This window comes from Sorex araneus, chromosome 4, assembly GCF_027595985.1.
Source record: "Sorex araneus isolate mSorAra2 chromosome 4, mSorAra2.pri, whole genome shotgun sequence".
Classification (NCBI taxonomy): Eukaryota; Metazoa; Chordata; class Mammalia; order Eulipotyphla; family Soricidae; genus Sorex; species Sorex araneus.
In genome coordinates this window covers 107,090,732-107,112,691 of record NC_073305.1, presented here as the reverse complement: position 1 = coordinate 107,112,691, position 21,960 = coordinate 107,090,732, and the positions used below count along the sequence as shown (strand labels likewise).

General features: G+C 39.8%; 1 protein-coding gene across 2 annotated transcripts in view; it reads left to right on the top strand.

The window, feature by feature from the left end:
* Nucleotides 1-21,608, top strand: part of HMGN3 (high mobility group nucleosomal binding domain 3) — a 34,429-nt gene extending 12,821 nt beyond the window's left edge. Inside the window, exons 2-7 of one of the 2 annotated variants that reach the window (XM_055135363.1) lie at nucleotides 9,223-9,273; nucleotides 13,118-13,187; nucleotides 15,973-16,002; nucleotides 19,113-19,163; nucleotides 20,480-20,593; nucleotides 20,715-21,608. In XM_055135363.1, the coding sequence (XP_054991338.1) occupies nucleotides 13,170-13,187; nucleotides 15,973-16,002; nucleotides 19,113-19,163; nucleotides 20,480-20,593; nucleotides 20,715-20,846 (345 nt within the window). In that variant the 5' untranslated portion in view covers nucleotides 9,223-9,273; nucleotides 13,118-13,169 and the 3' untranslated portion in view covers nucleotides 20,847-21,608. The remainder of the gene's footprint in view (nucleotides 1-9,222; nucleotides 9,274-13,117; nucleotides 13,188-15,972; nucleotides 16,003-19,112; nucleotides 19,164-20,479; nucleotides 20,594-20,714) is intronic. The other variant, XM_055135364.1, reaches the window with a different exon arrangement.
* The last annotated feature ends 352 nt before the right edge of the window (nucleotides 21,609-21,960 follow it).

Sequence of the window (21,960 nt, the reverse complement as noted above, 5' to 3'; positions counted from 1 at the left end):
TATGGCCCGCAAACAAAACAAAACAAAACAAAACAAAAGAAAACAAAAGCGTTCCTTGGATTAAAAGAAGTGATTGCTTAGTTTCCTTGCAGTGTTATAGCCACTCCCAGCTCTCACACATTAGTACAGGTAACCCAAGAGATGAAATTTGGTGTGTTCTATATCTGCTGGCAAAAGGTGTCTTGAAATTCTTATTTCAAGGCCCAGCACTGGTTGCTGTGAATTCTAAGCCCTCTCTGTTTCCTTGGAGTATGGCTAACAAGCGTGCCACCAAGGGCCACCAGGGACCACTGAGGACTCCTGCCACATCTTCAAATATCTTTTTCTGCTAACAATGTCCACAAGAAATTTTTGAGAGGTGATAGGATTTTTTTTTTAATCACTGTGAGATAGACCATTACAAAGATGTTCATGATTAGATTTCAGTTATATAGTATTCCAACACCCATCCCTCCACCTGTGTACATTTCTCAGCATCAGTGTCCCAGGTTCCCTCCCATCACCCCCCACCCCCACCCCCTGCCTGCCTGTGTCTATGGCACTATGGCAGGTGCTTTTCTTCTCTCTCTTTCTCTCTCTCTCTCTCTCCCTCCCTCTCTCTCTCCCTCTCTCTCTTCTACGCTCCCAGCATTGTGGTTTGCAATATTGATATTGAAAGATTATCAAGAATATCCCTTCACCTACTTTAAAACTCAGATCTTTCCCAGCGTGACCATTCCCTGCTATTGTTATCATACTGGTCTCTTACCTACCTTCAGCCCCACACACATTTATGGTTAGTTTCAACCATTGACCAGTCCTCCTAGCCCCTGTTTTCCCTGGCCATAGATATCAGTCTTCAACCATTCTATTATATATTATTTTTATATACCACAAAAGAATGTGGTCATTAACGATAGGACTTTTTTGTGTTACCTGATATCTTGGGCTGATGGCTCCCAAGGTACTGCTTTTTTTTAAGGCAATAATGACTATTGCAAGAGAAACCCACTATTTGGATAAATTTCCCCATTTATTCCTTCTGTGTGTTCCAGAAAGTTCCCTATAAAGCCCTATAAAACCAAAGTTCTTGGTTACCTATCAAGGAATCATGGATCTTTTTTGAGTCTGAAAGCAAGTGCACTTATGCCCATCTGTTTGTGTCCGTGGCCGGTGTAGGATCTAGGCAAGTGTCTTAGTGTAAAGAAGATAGATGAGTCCAACTTCAGCTGCTGGAGGAATTCTTGGCCCAACATCACTGTCCCCACACCCCAACGCACCCACCCAAAACCCCCCGCCCACTCCCACACCTCTCAACAGTTGGCAATCCTGGTTTGGAGGGCTCACTCTTCCCTCAAGTTTGCCCAACACTGTTTTCTGCATAGCAGCACAAAGAAAGTGATTATGGATTATATATGTGTTACAGGAAAAGAAGAGGCCATGGATGAAACAGAGTTATAAGCCATTTAAAAAATACAGAAAATTCTCTGAGTAAACCCAGCCGTTGAGTTTGTGTTTGAGAACAGAAGTGCGACTGTTAGACTGGGCTTTGTGGGTTACATTTGCTTTTAGCCTTAATTTTTCATTGACCATATTGGCAAATTTTATGTTTGGGAACAATTTATAGAAAATAATGTAAGAAGTCATAGGGCATATTTAACTTAATTTAAAACTCATTCATAATCCTTCACAAATTTGAACATTTTGTCATTTTGTTTCAGGTGTACTTTTTTAAGTAAAATAAAAACGTGAAAACTTGCTTCCAAACACCTTCTGGTTGCTTTTGCTGGTCAGTGTCCTGAGAGGTAACCATTATCATGAACTGGGTGTGTGTCCTTTTTTCTACAACTTTATATTTTTATAATATCTATGTCTTTATTTTTAAAATTTTTTTATTAGTGAAACACCATGTGGTACAGTTGTAGACTTAACAAACTTTCGTGCTTGCATTTCAGTTATACAGTGATCGAGTACCCATCCGTCCACCAGTGCCCATTGTCCACCACCAATGATCCCAGTATCCCTCCCACCACCCGTACCCCAACCCCCCTGAACCCACCCTGCCTCTGTGGCAGGGCATTCCCTTTTGCTCTCTCTCGATCTCTCTCCTTTTGGGTGCTGTGGTTTGCAATAGAGGTATTGAGTGGCCATTGTGTTCAGTCTATAGTCTACTTTTAGAACTCATCTCCCATCCCGAGCAGATCCTCCAAACCCCCTTTACTTGGTGTTCCCTTCTCTATCTGAACTGCCTTTTCTACCAGCATGTACGGCCTGCTTCCAAGCCGTGGAGCAAACCTTCTGGTATTTATCTCAACTATTCTTGGGTGTTAGTCTCCCATTCTGTTTCTTTATATTCCACAGATGAGTGAAATCTTTCTATGGCTGTCCCTCTCTTTCTGACTCACTTCACTTAGCATGATATTTTCCATGTTGATCTACTTGTATGCAAATTTCATGACTTCGTCTTTTCTAACCGCTGCATAGTATTCCATTATGTAGATGTACCAAAGCTTCTTTAACCAGTCATCTGTTCTCGGGCACTCGGGTTTTTTCTAGATTCTGGCTATTGTAAATAGTGCTGCGATGAACATACAAGAGCAGGTGTCATTTCTACATACAAGAGCAGGTGTCATTTCTACTATACTTTTTTGCCTCTCTGGGATTATATTCCCAGAAGTGGTATTGCTGGGTCAATGGAAGCTCAATTTCTAACTTTTTGAGAAGCGTTCATACTGTTTTCCAAAAGGGCTGAACCTGTTGGCATTTCCACCAGCAGTGAAGGAGGGTATCTTTCTCCCCACATCCACACCAACACTTTTGTTCTTTTGGATGTGAGCCAGTCTCTGTGGTGTGAGGTGGTATCTCATAGTTGTTTTGATCTGCATCTCCCTGATGATTAGTGAAGAAGAGTATTTTTTCATGTGCCTTTTGGCCATTCGTATTTCTTCCTTGAGAAAGTTTCTTTTCATTTCATTGCCCCATTTTCTGATGGGGTTGGATGTTTTCTTCTTGTAGAGTTCAACCAGTGCATATCTATGTCTTTAATATAAATTTTTGTATGACAATTTATAAAAATGGAAAAATATATCTTTTTTTCTTCTCTCACTTCCTATAATTATGAATGAATATATATGCATATTCTTATACTTGTATATATAGACTGTTTCCAGTGGCTTATCCTGTAGTTTCTTTTTTTTAAATTAGTGAATCACCATGAGTTACAGTTACAAACTTATGAACTTTCATGTTTTCACTGTAGTTTCTAATGATGTATTTTCCTTGGTTGTATTCTATGATTCCCTGCCTTTTATTAGCACAATTTACTTTATTCCACTCCTCCAGGTTAGGAAGTTTATTATGTTTTCATAACATTTTAATGACCATCTTTAAATTTTATTTTAAGAACCTAAAATTATTCATCCTCTAGAACAAAACCAGAACCTTAATATGCTTTAACTTCTGATCTGTACACTCGATTCTCATCTTTTTAAACTGCCATTTTCTAGACTATACTGTCCAGTGTGATAGATACTAGTTGCATGAATCTGTTAAGCGCTTTTTAAAAGGAGGTGAATTATTTTAATCCATATAAATTTTAAAGCTAGCATGAGATTTAGTTTGGGAGAAGTTTATTTTGGGGGACCTGAGGGGGGGGACACACCTGGCATTGCTCAGGAATTACTCCTGGCTCTATGCTCAGTAATTATTCCTGGCGGTGCTTGAGGGAACATATGGGATGCTGGGATTGAACCCAGGTTGGCCGTGTCCAAGGCAAATGCCCTTGAACTGTTCTACTGTCTGTTCTACTATCTCTCTGACCCCTTTGGGAGAACTTTTTAAGTAATATTTATAACAACTTGGCTATGTGAGTTTATTATATTTTCTAAACCCTAAATAAAGAACAGATATGCCTGGTGAAAATTTAGCATTGAAAATAAGCTGTATTTAAAACATTTAGGGTGGAGTTGTATAGTTAAAATACATGCCAGATTTTGAAAAATATGTACAAAAAAGATTTTGAAACATTACACACTTACATGATAAAATTTTAACTATGCTTAGTTAAATTAAATATTAATTTCACTTTTGAAAAAATTTTAATGGGGCTATTAGACAATTAAAAATTGTACATTAGCATTTCTATAGGACAGCACTGGCCTAGAATTTCTATTAAAATTTTAAACACAAAGTAAGTATGATTTACAGATTATAATTTACCTTTGCCACTATTATTTTGTGTGGCTTTTTATATACATATAATTATTTTCATTTTTCTTACTGCTGGATTTAATACTTTCATAATATATCCATGTAAAAGAAAATATTTTATTGGTGGTAAAGTATTACTTTGTTTTTTTTATTGAATCACCATGTGGAAAGTTACAAAGTTTTCAGGCTTATGTTTCAGTTATACAATACTCAAACACACATCCCTTCACCAGTGCCCATATTCCACCACCAAAACCCCAGTATACCTCCCACCCCCCGCCCCCCACCCCCACCTGTGTAACTGATACATTTCACTTCATATTCTCTTTACCTTGATCACATTCCATATTTCAACACAAAACTCACTATTGTTGTTGGAGTTTCCCCCCAAAAAAGACAGCCCTACTGCCAACGAAGCATTTGATGATTAGTTTTCCATTGCTGAGAATGAAGAGATATGAAGTCCCACTGTTCCAAGTACATAACTCTTTTTTTTCTTTTTCTTTTCCCTCCTTCCCGTGCCACCAAGTTTGTGCCTGCTTAATAGTCTTCATAATATGGCTGACGCCACACCACCTGACAAGGGAAAAAATAAAACGGAGCAAGAAGGATATTTCCCATCCTTGGCCGGCGTGGGGCTATGGCTTAGTTCACAGTCTAGAGACATGGCTGCAAGCAGTTTCTGTAACCAGAAGTAGTCTAGTTGGCCTCCGGATTCTGGTTGATCAGCAGCAAAGTGGCCGCACAAAAGTGGCCACCCGGGTTGAATCTCGGCGGAGCATGTGCTGGTATCGGCCCAAGACTGCCCAAGCGTCCCACTGTTCCAAGTACATAATTTTTTTTTCCCCTTCCCATGCCACCAAGTTTGTGCCTGCTAAATAGACCTCATAATATGGCAGACACCATGCCGTGTTTCTCCCCAAAAAGGGAAAATAACCGAGAAAGAAGGATATTTCCTCTCCTCGGCTGGCCTCGGGCTATGGCTTAGTTCACAGTCTAGAGAAATGGCTGCTACTTTGATTACCTTCAATATTTCAAAAAAAACCTCACTATTATTGTTTGGAGTTTCTTCCCAAAGTCAGACCTGCTAAAAATGAACTGTTTCACATTGCTGACAATTAAGAGATATTAGGTCGCGCGGCCGCGCAGTTTTGGATTTCTGTATAAAATCCAGGGAAAATTCTACTTCCCTTTTGTGGTGCTCATAAAATGGAAAAGCCTAGAGAGAGAAACCCTTGCCCACTGGCGCCACATGGGGCAGTGGCTCAGTTCACAGTCTGGAGGCATTTTTGCGACCTGCTTGTGTCCAAAGTAGTTCAGTTGGCCTCCAGGATTGTGCTCGTGCAGCAGAGTAGAGGCCACACACGTGTGGCTGCTGTGCTTAAAATACTACTTTTTAATTGTATTCTGTAATACCTGTTTTGCCTTTACTCTGAATTCTAGGTGACAGGTTTTCTCAATCCTTGAAAAATAATATTCCACCCAGTTAGATCTCCAGAATCACATATGGACCCTTGATAAATGCCAGGGGGTCACTTCCAAGCATAGAGCTAGGAGTAACCCCTGTCCACTGCTATATGGGACCCAAAAACACAAATAAAAAATTGTTCTGCATCTTTTATTTTGGTAGTGGCTAGTAATAAGTAATATTTTGTGAATTGTTTCTAAGATTTTGTCACATTTCCATAATGATCTGTACTTGTATTACCATTCTCTCATTGTATGTGTTTGCTTGTTTTGTTTTCATTTATTCATTCACTAGTGCATATGTTCATCTGCAGTCTCATGACTTTCAAAATAAAATAAAAAAAAAAAAAAAAAAAAAAATGTGGGGAAATTTCCAGTCCTTATGTCATTGCCTTCCTACCCGTACCCCTGCTTTCTGCTTCTGAAATGTGCTGTAGATCATGTGGGGCTTCTCGGTTTTTGGTGTCTCCTGACCAACCTATCTTTCCATGTTCTTTTCTTTATTACTCTTAGAGGGAAATAAATATATATGCCTCTCGGAAAGCCCGGTAAGCTACCAAGAGTATCCCGCCCACATGGCAGAGCCTGGCAAGCTCCATGTGGTGAATTCGATATGCCAAAAACAGTAACAATAACAGGTCTCATTCCCCTGACTCTGAAAGAAGCCTCCAATTGTTGGGAAAGATGAATAAGGAGAGGCTGCTAAAATCTCAGGGCTGGGACGAATGGAGACATTACTGGCATCTGCTCGAGTAAATTGATGAACAACTGGATGACAGTGATACAGTGATAGCTCTTTGTTGCATTGTAGGCTAGTGCCTCAGGTATCTGTAACAGTTTTCACATTCTTCCACTGTCCTTGGTTTAGTTTATACTTTCAGAGTATTTTTTTCTATTCCAGTTATCCTTCATTTTCTGTATTTATCATATAATATGATAAACCAGGAGACCCATTTACTAAATTTTTATATCTCTTGCTGCATCACATCTGTATAACAGTTCTGATATACTCTTCAGCATCTGAAATGCTCACTATAATTCTCTGCTTAATCCACCATTTATGTCAGATATCTTTATCCTCTGTCATTCAGGGATTGAGTCTCGGCCCCAAGGTCACACAGTTTATGAGTAGAGAGCCAAGATTTTGGCTAGTGACATGACTTGTATTCATACCACACTGAACACTGCCAGCCCTCCCATACTGAACCCAAGGTAAAGATGTGTTAAGTTGTTCCTGACTATAAATTTGTGACATGCTTGCTAATCAAAACCTTTGTGGAAAGTACTAGAAAAACCTGCTTTGCCCAGAATTGTAGCTCTTTATGCTTAAATTCTTAATGTTTATTCATCTAAAAGCAATTAACATTTCCAGTTGTAACCTGCTTTATTACATGATATCTTTTCAAATTTCTATTTTTCAGTATTTTGCAACTTATCCAAAATTTTATATGTTTAGTATTTATTCAGGGCTTAGAGAATGCTCTTTTGACGATAGTTCCTGCCACCTTCCACTGTAAAAACAAAAAAAGTACTGGAAATAATGTCATTACATTAGTTTAAATTCCTTAATGTCATTTGCATACACAATAGTCAGGTTCTGTTGCTTTAAATGCTTAGTTCCAATGAGAGAATATGCCCGTCGAAGTGTTGAAATCAAGTATGTGTCCCACAATATGAATGAGATTCCAGCATTCCTAGATATAGACAATAACAGAAAGGTTGGGTTTGTAGCTGTGAAACTGAGAGAACTGAGCTGAGTGGCCCATCTAGGGATAGCCTTCAGATGCAATCTAATATTTTGATGTTTCTACCTCAGCTGCAGATAAAACACAAAATCTATGAGCCAGAAAGTCCTGTGCAAAAAACTGGAGAACAGATAAGAGGTTGGTTTCCCTTCATGAGAGAGAATGCTCAAACAAGCATAGTTGGTTAGATTGGGAAATAGCAGTGACCATCACAGCATGGGGAATTCTAGAGACAATGAACTGCCTGAACGTGAAGTGAAGGTTTACCATGTCGTTTGTCTTAAAAGAGTGTTTGTCTTTACCAAAGACGTGATAGCTTCGTGTTGTATGAGTATGTTTTACACATCACTATTTTCTAATCTCTGTTCATTTTATTTGAAGTTATGTGGAGATACCTACATAACAAAACTGCTCTTTTGTTTATTTGGTTTTGGAGGGCCACATCTGGCAGTGCTTAGGGCTTATTCCTAGTTCTGTGCTCAGGAATCACTCCTATCAGGCTCAGGGGATCATATGGGGTGTTGGGGATTAAACCTGAGTCAGCTGTGTGCAAAGTAAGTGCCCTTCCACTGTACTATTGCTCCAGTCCCACCAAATGACTTTTCATGTTATTGTATTAACAGTCACAAATCATTTAAACATTTGTTTTTTTCTATTGATCTGCTGTGAATTGTTATTCCACATTGGAAGTAGTGCAGAGGAAACAGTATTTTTACAAAACATTTCTTTAAGTTCTGGTTCCCAAATTGGAATTATGTGGTCATGGTCATTATATGTTTAAACTTACATTTTTTTTTCATATTTCCAATGTTTTTTTTTAAAATATTCTACCAATTTAGTGTCTTCTGCTGAACTAAACTGTGTTAAGGCATTGTCACATCCCTGTTTCATTCTGCTAAGATAAACATTGTACCAAGTGCTGGTTTATTGTTTCTGTTTTTTTAAATCTTGAGAGACCTCTAGTCATCTCTTCTTTTCATTTGTGTCAGAGATTGGGTACTCACCTTTCAGCTTTATATAGTTTCAAAATATTTTAACTAGTTTGAGGAATTGAATTGCCTTATGTTCTTTACAAAATCGGTGACCAATAGAATACATTGGGATATATGGTATGCACTAGAAATATAAGTATATTTCTCCACTATTTGCAACCTGTAAGGGAGTCAGCTTGGAGCTATCACAAGCAGGGACAGTTGTTGCCCCAGGGGTGGATCAAAGTTGGGAAATAAATTCACTGTAGTGTTGGGAGTGTCCTTGTTTCTCCTACAAGAGAGGGGTAAAGATACTGGAAGACTAGTAACCCCTGATGAATTTAGCAGGCCATATCAAGGAGTGGGCTGGAAATTAAAACTAGGAAAGTGTGGGATGAAAATATTCTTCGGTGCTTAGCCTGGAGTTTCCTGGTGTCCTGCCTGAATCTTAGAGAAGCAGAGTGACTGAACAATGCAATGATTCTCTGGCACTCCTGACCCTCACTGCTGGGTCTTATTCTGCATTAGCCACTTTTGGAATCATGGAAGATCAATGGAAATTTCTTTGAATGAATGCATATGGAGAACAGGTCTTGTCAGCTCTTCTGCCAATTTTAAAATGTGAGTAGTTATGCAGTCGTGTGTGCGTGCGTGTGTGTATGTGTGTGTGTGTGTGTGTGTGTGTGTGTGTGTGTGTTTGAATCATATCCTCTTACAGATTTACTTTTCCTTGAAAAGTATCTGTTGATTTATGTGGTCCAGAGAATTAAAAGAGCTCTTTTTAAAATATCCCTCCAATGTATTTTTTTCTTCAATTTGAATGTAATTCACTGTTTCTAATTCTTTTCTAGTCTCCAGAGAATACAGAGGGCAAAGATGGATCCAAAGTAACTAAACAGGAGGTATGTCTATCTTTGACATCCTGCATTTAATTATTTTCACAGGATTGTCCTCTTTTTTTCCTTCTGTCTTCTGGATCTGAATGAATACTTTTCTAAACATGGTTGTTGAGACTATGTGAACTAGAGATAAACGTATCACCGTCTGGTATTCTCGGGTCTATATATACTTCAATTTGGTTCACTGTTGAGGCATTTTCCACAGGCTATGTTGTTGTTGTTTTTCTCTCTACCTGTTAGCTCTGTTGTCTGTTAGAGTGGGAACTTGGAGTTCCTTCTGGGCAGAGTGAGATAACAGTTATCTACGAAGAACAAAGTGTGATTTTCACTGTGGGGAAATTAAATTGTGTTAATTTAATAACTCTCAGCTCTTAAGAGTGAATGGGACACTTGAGGGCCTCTCCTGTCAACACTTGGCCAACCAGACTGGACATTTAAGCTCTTGGAACTTGTGATGTGGAGAGGTTAGGGACCGAAGGGCACCTCCATTTCATCAGGGATTCAATACATGCCATGTGTCCCAGCACTCTCTCCTGTAAATATTTATTAGGTTCTGAATATTTTTGTTAAAGGACTCATTACTAAAGTTTAAAACTGTGGCAGAACAAACACATTTTGGAATACTGAAGGTTTTTGTTTAAATAGTGAAACACTTGGAAGCCTGGGAAAATAAATCAGACAGTTATTCAAAGAAACTCCATATTAATACAGAGAAATCTCCCAGAAGCAAAGAAATGGGAAAAGATGTTTTCATTCAATCCTCTGTGATAATACATAAAGGATCTTCTATAAGTAACTGATCACAGGCTTCTCAAAGGAGACCAACTAAAAGGCAGGAATGAGGTATTGACTATGATCACAGATATTGTCATTTTTTAAAAAAAATTATTAGTGAATAACCTTGAGTTTCAGTTATAGACTTACAAACTTTCGTGCTTGCATTTCAGTTATAAAGTGGTCCAGTGCCCATCCCTCCACCAGTGCCTATTTTCCACCACCAGTGGTCCCAGCATCTTTTGCAGAGAGCTTTAATGCATGTGAAAAAACTGAAACTTCGTCTCTTGAATGATAGTTGGTCTTAAGAGATAAAAACAGTCTCTAGTTACTGACTGTTTGAATTGGGAGATTCATATTGTGGTTAATAGTTTAGAGAAGTCTGTAAGGATAGCAGAACCCTAATATTTTTCATAACATTTTGTTTATTTATTTTTGGTTTGGGGGTAACACCTGGTTTTGTTTAGAGATCACTCCTGCCAGGCCTCAGGGAACTGTAGGTGGTGCGGGAGATTGAGCTCAGGTTGACCACATGCGAGGCAAGTACTATCTCTTACACAAGGCAAGTACAGCCCCTTACACCAGATTTAAATGAGAACATTCTTTTTGCTAAATGGAGTATCATTAACAGAATCTATATTAAGGAAACAGTTTTAAAGAAAAACAAACTACTTTAACCAAGTGTGTCTCTCCCCCGACCGTATCCATTTACTCAGTATTTAGTATCTAACAGAACTTGGGAGGTAAAACTTGTGATACAAAGTTAAGTCATAAATAAATGCTGAAACTAACCAAAAATAAGTGTTTGAAAGTTCTCAAAGAAAAAGGCAAAATATTATTTATGGGACAGTGGACTAGAGAATAATGAATTTTTACATTTGGGCACTAATGCTGTGGAGTTTCTATTTAGGGACTGCCATTTAAATTGATCTGTAAGTCAAAAAATCTAGAAATTATTGCATGTATGGTGCACCTTGAGTAGGGAAAGAGGCTTTGCAGTCCTTCTACATCGGAGTGGGCAATATTGCCTGCATGCACATGCACACGCACACACATACACACACACTCAGGGGTGCTGGAAGAATTAAATGGCACAGTAGTAGCCTAGGTGAGATTAGGAGGACTTTATTTTCTTTTAATGAAGGTAAATTTGGGCCGAAGTGATAGTACAGCAGATAAGTTGTCCGCCTTGCATGAAGCCAACCTGGATTCAATCCCTGTCATCATATATAGCCCCCCCAAGTTCCTCCAAAAATGATCCCTGAGTGCAGAGCCAGGAGTAATCCCTGAGCACTGCAGAGAATGGCCCAAAAATCAAGAAAGGAAAGAAGGAAGTGAGGGAAGGAAGGAGAGGGAAAATTTCAGGAAAGCGCTAAGTAATTATTTTTTTCCCCTGGAAAGAGGGCAGTAGGGCAAATAAATTTGGGGAACTTCTACTCTAAATACAGGTAGATTGTTTAGAATATGTGGTTAGAATACATAAAATGTTTTTCTTAAACAGGCATCTATGCATATTATTTTAGCCCCAGAATGTCTGTTACTTATTTTTATTTCTATTTTTAATATTTTATTACATATATAAATTTCCCACTGAATTAATAGTTGCACTACTCAGTATACACAGCCTTGATTCTAGTTATATGTCAGTTCTAAAACGAGTCCTTTTTTGAAAATCCTCTTTTGCTATCTAATATTTACAGATTGTAAAACTTAGACATACCAAAATAATGTGATAGTCATTTCACTTGGAAATTCACAGTCCTTTCACATACATTTTATACTCTTTTTACAGTAGCCCTAAAATTAACGCAGAGAAGATTCTTTTTTTTTTAAACAGACATATATTGTACATTTCTGTTGCATCAAAGACTGATCTAAGTTCAATGGACTTAACATTAAACAAAACAAAAAAGACAGAAATCTTTGCCTTGGTGGGGAAGGAAGGGACAGAGACAGAGACAGACAGAGACAGAGAGAGAGAGAGAGAGAGAGAGAGAGAGAGAGAGAGAGAGAGAGAAAGAGGAGACTAAAATAAGACGAATGGATGTTTGTTATGAAGAAGGCATGGAAAGATAGAAGATAGAAGTGAACATCAAAGGAGTGTTGTGTTTTGTTTTTTTAATATAACAGGAAGCTATTAATTTTATCTCCTTTTTTTCTAAAGCAAAGTTCTTAGGAATATTCATTACTTTCCCTGGGTATTGCTACTTACAAATTGTAAAACCATGAAAATTATCTGATTCAAATTCATCTTTTCACCTGCCCTTTTGTGGCAATCATAGAGAACGGTTTATCCAGAAGAGCTAATACATGTCTTTCCTTTTCAGTTTTTCAAAGAAAGCCATTTCTACTTAGCTCCATATTTTTAGGGGGGAATTATAAGCAACTTAATGTTTGAGTTCTTGGAAGCACATAGTCAGGCTGTTAAGAAGTCTCATAAAAATACAAACATATTTTCAGATTCCAATGGCATGGACCCTATATTTCAGGCAGTAGGAATTCAGCAAACTATAGCAATCCTACCTGAATAGTCATAGTCCTATGTCATCTCAAGCTTAGACTTCTATGTTGCTTTTTTAGCTAGAATTCAAAGTTTAAAATTCTTTTAGAGCAGCCGTGGCCAGAATCACCCTCTCCTGCACCACTGCCCCCCAACCCCAAATCCACTGTTTTCAACAAGTGCTTCCCATGTATTTCATTGTGCTCAGAAATGTGCTAAGGCATTGTTTCCGGGTCTCTCACTGGAGATCCTTTTCTCTCTCTCCCACCAGGTTTAGCACTGAGGGCTACAGTGCAGTCCTTGGAAAGTTCTGGATTTGATCCCCAGCACCACACACAAAATATTTTAAAAATAAAAGCCTACCCACCCCACCCTGGAGAAATACTCCGTTGGCTACATTTTCCAAGTTTTCACACTTAATCAACACATAGAGAGAAATCCTTAGCTTTTTTTTTTCCTTTTCATAGTCATGTAACCTAACATCCTGAGTCTCAAATGAATTCTTGAGAATCGAGGAAAAAATAGCAGTCTCATCTATTTTAGACCCAGTAAATATAGTCCAATCATTTATAGATTTTGAAGGCTGTGAAATCTGAAGAACTTTCCAGGAGGTCTACACATTTGCATGTCAGTACGGCTGATGGTGAGTGAAAGTTTTATCCCAGCCTCTACTGTTTGTAGTGAGGATGAAAATCTATTGTAGTAGTTATCAGAAAGGAATAATTTAAGAAAATCCCTCCTTTTCTGTATATAAAGTATAGAAAAAATAACTGGTACGTTTAGGCAGGAAGTTATAAAATGATTTTAGCATATAGCATGTGATATTTTAAGACTGGTTAGAGAGGCAAACTGTTTTTGCACTAATTTTCTAGACTTTTTATTTAAAGCTCTTATATGAGACCTTTGTTAAAAGGGAATAAGTCCTTTGAATCAGAGTAGCTTTCAGGTCCTCCAGAGCAATGCTCCTGGAATGCCTCTCTGGAAACCCCAGAGGGTTGGCATCACTTTAGCTCTTCAGTATTTTGGGGTATTCACATAGAGAGGAGAGAAACAACTGCATAGGAATTCTGGAAATTTTCACATGACTTGACCTTGCTCCAAGTAGAGTTTTCTCAAGACCTTGACTTGATATATAGGGAGGCAATTAATTTTTGTGGTCAATGATGAGCATACTTGGGTTCTTTGTCAGTCCCCATCCAGATAGTAGCTGAATAGTGACCTTGCCTGCCACCAAATCCAAGTTCACAATTTCTATGTATTCCTGGGACTTATTTTCATTTTGGAAATGGAATAAATGGAAATAAATGGAAATAGAAATAATCTCAAATTCTGCTAGATTAGAGCTACAGAAATGTCCAAGAAGGTGATCCTTGACAGATGAGGTGAGACCAACATGGCATACACAAGCTGGCACAGAGGAGAGAGATTATGATAAGGCCCTTGACCCATCTATACCATCTATAGCTAGATACCACCACTTCCTTAGGGGCAGGGGGTCCCTTTCAAAGAGCATCCTTCTACCAATGTCACTTTCCATACAGAAAGGCATGGGCAGTTCATAATTCCATGTGGAAGCTTCAGAGCCAAGTTGTGGCAATCGGCACATGTGCCTTTGCTCCTCTGTGCTGAGAGGACATACTGAGGAGCCAAGCTACCTACTGGTTACCAGGTTAAATTAATTGATACTATTGCCTTTTGTTCAGTGATACCCAACTCATTTAATCAGCTTCCTGAAAAAGGGACCACAGGATTGTTGTTCTACTTCCCAGTAACTTGTGGATGCCTTAGGTGTGCCCATGATAATCCAAGCCGGAGCTGTGATGCTTCCTAGGGAGTATTTTAGACCGACACAACCACTCAGACCAGGTTCTGAGCTGCACAGCATTTGCACTTGACTATATCTTAGCCAGAACTTTCCTTACACAGTCTCCTAGTCTGGGCATTCTCTAGTAGCCGGCCTGATTGAGATCTGATGTATTCTTGAGACCTAGGGGTTAAAATTATTCATGAAGACTCTAGCCCTTCATTTTTGTCTATCAGTTAAAGAAGATGAGTATATCTCACTCTGGCTATTTTAAGGAAGAATGTTCTCAGATAATGGAGATGACAAAAAATATTTCTTCCAGGTTGACCTGACCGACTAACCTAGGTTGCCCCTTTGAGATTTGTTTCAAGAACCCATGATTCCTTGCAGTCATGGCATAGACTCCTGAAATGGAGAGACCATTTTTGCTGACCCTCTTAACAATGATTTGAGACAGTTAAGCTGTTGTATGAGGTTAAGTCTTCATAGAGAATCATTAGGGGAAAACTTGACTTCATATATTCATCAAATATTTTTAAGGCGCTACTGTGTTAGAACACTTTTCTGCTAGTGGTAGAGCTGTGAATAAAATTGACAAAAATTCGGAGTATTTACTTATGGAACACTTTTAAAGAACAGTAATTGTACTTTTAGAATGAGAAGTCCCTTGGAGAGAGTTATTTTGCTGCTAGTAAATAGAAGATCAGTTCTGTGTGCTTATTTCTGAATGCCTGAAACCATTCTGATATCTTAAAATATACTTGCAGTCATAAACACAATGAAGTTGTGCCATCCTTGAAGAAAAAAATATCCTGAAAAAATATCAGTCTAAATGCAGTTTCTCTCTAAATCTTATGCACTTTAAAATGAAAAGATGAATAAACTTTTTTCTCTGTTTAAAACTTTAAGCATTTAATACATATATGAGTATTTTTTTCTGACTATGGTATGAAGTTTTTCTTAACTGTCTTAAGATTGGTAGTCTAGGCTAGAATGTAACAGCAGTAGAACTCTTGCTTTGTATGTGTCATGAAGACCTGGGTTTAATTTCCACCACCACCACTGCACTGCCAGAGAGAGTGTGAGCGAGTGAGCAAAAGAGAGAGAGAGAAGAGAGAGAGAGAGAGAGAGGAAGAGAGGGAGATTGATTTTTTGTCATTCTCTTTTCTAACATAATCACAAGACAACAAAATCCCACTAATTGGGTTTTAAACAAGTTTTGTATTAAAATAAAAGTTTTATTTATTTTTTTAAGGAACAAAAGTTAGTTGGACACTTAGATACATCATGGTGTTCCTGCTGTCAATTTTATCACAAAAATAGATTATGGTTTAGGCCAATGACTGAATTCATCTTCCCTTTCTTTCCTTGCTATGGCCTTAAGTACGTGAGGCAATTTCTTTGAGCAGTATGCTAATCATCTTTAGAAACTCTTTTTGAAGAGTTTAAACTTTTTTCTTTAAGAACTGTCCAGTATTACAGTGTTCAGAGCATGTGGAATCTGAAGAGAATACTGGGAGGCATACATATGTCTTCCCATTAAAGTAAGACTGTTAAGAATACATTGTCCAGAATCAACTTTATTACAGAGTGACAAAAAATTATTTTTCTGCTTTCTTTGTAGCCCACCAGACGGTCTGCCAGATTGTCAGCGGTGAGTACTTGAGAACTCCCTTTGGTGTTAGTACTTACTGCTACCTGCTCCCTCTGTCCAGAGTAAAACAGCAAAAGGAAAATTAAAGTGATGTTTCCCTTGAGTTTTTTCTGCCCATTTTTGGAAACTACTTGAACCACAATTTCTAGCAAATTTGACCAGAGTTTCAAAGCAGATTCTTTACTTGATCAGATATGTCAGTGAATAACAGAGACCATCCCCATTACCAAGAATAGAAATATCAGGAGCTTGTTTGATACTGCCAGCTCTCTGAAACAAGAGTATGTAAAGCAAAGCCCTAGCCTTTGATTGTATACATTATGTGCTCAAGTAGATAAGAGTTCCCATCTTTCTTCACAAGTCATGCTGTAATCAGTGTTGTGCAAGTTGTCTGACACTGTACCATGGGGTCGTTGAAAAAGTGATAACACTGCTTTGCCTCTTGCGGTCTCCCTGGAGGATCCAGGCCCCTGTAAGGGTCTCAGCAATAAGGATATTCTTGCTCTTCTTGCCACTCATTGCTTGTCCCTTCTGCCTGGCCCCAGTACCAGTTCTCATTCTGCCACAAGAGGCCACCCTGGCTCTCTGGCAGAAGATTTGGTCTGTACTTCTTTCTCAGCCAACACCTACCAAGGCATGGGGGAACCAAAATGAGTGTTAGAAACCCTGCAAGTTCAGAGTATATCCAAGGTTGCACTTGATCGTAGCCCAAAGGCTGAGGAGCAATGCATATTCAGGGTTGAATTGGCCCAGTCAGTGTATGTGAGTTCCAAACTAAGGAGGTTTGGGGAGATTAAGAACTGGAAGGTGCAATTGTGGGTTCTTGGGTAATCCAGACTCTGCCCAACCTTCGAACAGGGGCGTGGCAGCCTGTTCAGCAGTAACAGTCTCTATGGTTCAAAAGTAATGTTTTTGAAGTTTTTTAGGTTTAACTGCAGCACTGTAGCACTGTCTTTCGTTGTTCATCGATTTGCTTGAGCAGGCACCAGTAACGTCTCCATTGTGAGGCTTGTTGTTACTGTTTTTGGCATATCGAATACGCCACCGGTAGCTTGCCAGGTTCTGCCATGCAGGAAGGATACTCTTGGTAGCTTGCCAGGCTCTCCGAGAGGGACGGAGGAATCGAGGAGGAATCGAACCCGGGTCGGCTGCATCCAAGGCAAATGTCCTATCCGCTGTGCTATCGCTCCAGTATGGGTTTAATTGCAGATGATCTGAAAACCATTGCACTGGGTGGGGAAAGAAGGGGACTGTTAAGGGAGTGGCCCTTGCAAGGCAAATACAACCCAGCTTTAACAAGGTGTTTTTTTCCCCCCTGAGCCCCTGAATCCAGCACTATAGCATCCCCCCCTGAGGTCATTGCCTTCGGGGTTGACTCTGACACACTTAAAAGCCAGTGGAGCTACAGACTCTGACAGCTCATCATTTTACATCTTTCAGAACAGCTTGAATGCAGAACATGGGGACAGGTCTGTCTTTCAGAAAACACCCTAAGGGAAATGACTTTATGCAAATGAGAAACTGAGTGAAGTGAATATTATATATCAAAGCCCCAAATAAAAAAATTTCAAATTCTGAAGATTTGGAGCCTTGTAAACTTGATCAGGAAAGCAGATTTAGAGTGGTAAGATTAATAAAGACATTTGTTGGTTTTCAAACTCAATCTTCTTTCTTTATCTGAAGGTCACTTCTAAGTAACCAATCTTCCAGAATTGAGCTCTGCAATTTCACATTATGAAACATCAGGAAGGAACATGTATTTTTCTCCACAGGAGGAGACCCTGGCTAGTGTCTTCTATTCAAACGCCATCCCCCCCTAATTCCAGAAAAGATATACCCATCCTTTCCTAACTAAATGGACTATTTATCCTAAAATAGCCACAGAGAATCCGAGCCTTGGTTGTCTGTGCTACCAGCCAGGGCTCCAGACTGGCTCTGCTCACAGGCTGGGGAGAAGAGCCCTAGAGGTGAGAAAGAAAACGTTGCCCAGTGCGCCCTTTGGCTAAGACCTGTGCGAATATTTAAAACACACAATATGAGACTATTACACAAGGAGGACTGCCTCACAGTTGGAAGCTTGTCACAAGTGGGGAGACAGGGGCAAGGTAGTTAGGATAGAGAAGGGAGCACTATGACAATGGCAGTTGGAAATGATCACTCTGCCAAGAATTGAGTGCTGAAAGTAGGTAAAGGGATATGCGTGATAGCCTTACACTGCCTGTATGAGGGAGAGGGAGAGAGAAAGGAAAACATCTGCCTTAGAGGCAGGCTGGGGGAGGAAGGGGGGAGGAGGGAGGGAGTGGAAGAAGGGAAATTGGGGACATTGCCATTGCTGGTGGGAAATGTACTGGTCAAGAGAGGGGTGTTGAAACATTGTATGACTGAAATCCAATCATGGACAACTTTGTAATTGTTTATCTCACAGTTATTTATAACAAAAAATTTTTAAGGAAGAGAATAATTATGGGAGTCACCAATGTACCATTCACATTATAGTTGAGTTCTTATTCAAAAGAAAACTCGAGAGGCAAATGAGCCCGGTGTCTGGGTGGAGGGACATTCTTGTCACCTTGAACTGGCATTGGAGAGGGCGGAAATAGAAATGAAGCTTAGCCACAGAACTTAAACTCTACGTCAGAGGTGAAAGGATTTGGAAATGATACTGAAAGTCTGAACGGGCAGCAGGGCTCATTACCTGGCAAGCTCTACCTGCGATGCTGCTGCCATGTCTTGACTGTTGAGAAGGCCCATATGACTGAATTCATCAGTCATTTGGCCACAGGACTGAGTCATTCCTCTCCGTGCTGTACTGGGATCAAAGGAACTACAGAGAGACATCAAGATTGAAGCTTAAGCCTGTTCCCGGAGAGCAATTCTGGACCAGTGAACAATGCAGAGTCTTTTAACTTTCACCTGCTGTTCACTTGAGAACCCAAGATGAAAACAGTCCTGAAATACAGAGATCTTTAGGATCTTACCTGGCCCTGAAAATATATTTTAAGTGAACAAAATCATAGTCAAAACGGACTGTTACCTCTTGCTGTCTTTTTATGTCCCTTGGAGTTCTGAGGAGTATCTTTTTCAATATTTGCGTAACTTAATGTTTTCAGAAACCTGCTCCGCCAAAATCGGAACCTAAACCAAGAAAAACATCTGCTAAGGTAAGAAATGCTTCCTCCCAAAACCTTGCCTTCTCCTTGTTTATTTTTAAAATGCATAATGTCGACTCCATATCCAAAAGGAAGCCAAGGAAAGAGCATGTCATGATGTAGGCAGAATGCACTGACCTGAAAATTGTTACCATTCTGTCACAGCTTAAAGCTCAATTTGATGCTTAACCCTGAGTGTGTTTTCTGTGTGGTCAGGGGAAGAGACAGTATGTTGCTCAGAGTAGCCTCATGCCCTGGGGGGCGGGGGGTTCGTAACTACTTCTTAGCGTGCTGGGAGGCTGGGCGCTGTCAGCATTGCAGGCAGAAGGGCCTTGGCAACTCAGAGCTGGTCTCAGAGGCCAGGACGATGAGTTAATAGTCACATAACGCCAACTGGTAGCAGACCATTAATGCTAGCAAACTTTTAATGGCCCTTTCTTCTACCATGCCAGATGCTCTTCTGATTGCTTTACTCCTAACCCTCACATCAACTGGACAGAGGAAGGCAAATACCTGTTCTGCAGATGAGAAAACTGAAGTACAGAATTATCGAGAAACTTATCCCAAAGGGTTTTTTCACAGCCCACACACAGCACACCATCTGTTCTTGTGCATTGTTTGAAACTCTGTGTCTTGGGGTGTGATTCTGAAGCAGAACTCGTTTCTGTGGCTTGGTGTCAGACTAGGGGCTGTCATTTTTCCAATAGTTCCTAGTTTTGCAGTCACTCAAGTCCTGTGTTTCTACACAAAGTATTTTGCTTTCTGGATTCTTCCCTGACTTCTGCTTCATCTTTTAAGTCCTGCCGTTGCATCCCTCCCTATGGTCAAACCACATCTCATTTCAGTGTGACAGAAAACAAACATGAGGGATCTATCTTGATTCCCAGGAGGGAAAGTCCCGTGTGCTCTTTAAGCAGCCAATTATGGAGATTCCACTGTATCACTGTACCACTGTATCACTGTCGTCCCGTTGTTCACTGCTTTGCTCGAGCGGACACCAGTAACGTCTCCATGGTGAGACTTGTTGTTACTGTTTTTGGCTTATTGAATTCGCCACGGGTAGCTTGCCAAGCTCTGCACTGTAGGCAGATACTCTCGGTAGCTTGCCGGGCTCTCCGAGAGGGACAGAGGAATCGAACCCGGGTCGGCTGTGTGCAAGGCAAACGCCCTATCCACTGTGCTAAAACCAAAAAATTGAGTCCCGTTTTCCCCTGAAAGCCATGTGGTCATGTTGGACTTCGCCTGTATGTTGGTGCAGAGACTGGCTGACAGTAGCTAACAGCGCCCCAGTCTAACTGCTCTTTCCCTGTGCTTTGCTCCTCTCTTAGAAAGAACCTGGAACAAAGGTTAAGAAAGGTGCTAAAGGGAAGAAGGAGGAGAAGCAGGAAGCTGGAAAGGAAGGTACTGCACCATCTGAAAATGGTGAAACTAAAGCTGAAGAGGTACTTTCCATAAATGCCTCCCACTGATCGAGTCAGTGTCTCTAAAGAAATTCCTGAATCTTTCAGCCGGTGATAGCACATTCATATTGTCTTTTTTTTTTTGCCTGTAATGTTATTGCAGATCCACCTCTCTCGCTCAACTGTTAATGTCTCTGCCTCCAGAAGTACCACACCCAGCACTCTGTCAGGAAAGGGACAGATTGAAACAGTGAGCGTTAAGGGTACAGTAGAAAATTCTGCATGTGTGCAGTGACTAGAATCAGATATAGTTGTGTGGTGCTTTTACTTTAAACAGTGGGAACTATCAGGTAAAGCTTCTGTGGAGGTTTGTGAAACAAAAAGCAGTAAATGCAGCTAAGTGCCTACCATATTACAGCCTTGTCTGCTTGACACCCAAAGTCAAAATACATTTTGTAGAAGAGATGCTAAAAGCAGATGTTCAAAAATGTCTGTGTTGGTGGGATGGACTTTTCTTTGGCCTAAAATGAAGTGTTAATAGTAACTGTCTCTCCCCTTCCCCCTCCCTTTTCATTTTACAGGCACAGAAAACTGAGTACATAGATAACAAGGGAGAATGAATTGCCATGAAATAATGGGGTTGATTTTATGTACCTCTTGGGACAACTTTTAAAAGCTATTTTTACCAAGTATTTTGTAAATGCTAATTTTTTTAGGACTCTGCTGGTTAGCATTCAAAAATATATAAGGATGGACATTTTACCTTCTGATAGCCATGCATTTTGGAGTTTTCATCATGTTTAAGTGAAATAAGTACCAATTTAATATTGGAAGCTGTGTGTAAAATTGACTCAGCATTCCATGCACTTGCTTTAAAAATTTAGTCCTGTGTATACTGTGGTGTTTTTATTGTGCATACATGAATTTTCCACTGTTTTTCTAGAGCAATAATTCCTTGGTGTTTTTGTACATGGGTTTTATGTGATTTTAATGAAACATGGATAGTTGTGGTCACCTGCTGACTATGGTTTAAAATAAAAGGTTTTTCTCGCCTGCAGAGTGTCTGCCTCCTAGTAGTGTCTTTACTAAATTTAGACTGTTTGATCTTACTGTTTCAGAGCAAGTAAAGAATTTTCTGTTGAGCTAGATAGAGAGTATACGGATTAAAGCACTTGCCTTGCACGTGACCAACCCAGATTCAAACCCAGTATTACATGTGGTTCCCAGAACTGCCAGGAATGGTCCCTGAGCACATCCAAGAGAAAACCCTGAGCACTGCCTGGTGTGGCCCAACCTCTTCCCCACCAGACAAAGGGCTGGAACTCACGCTTTGCATGCAGAAGACATGCTTTTAATCCTTGGCACCACATGGTTCCTCGCTAGGAGTGCTCTAGGTGCAGAGAGCCAGA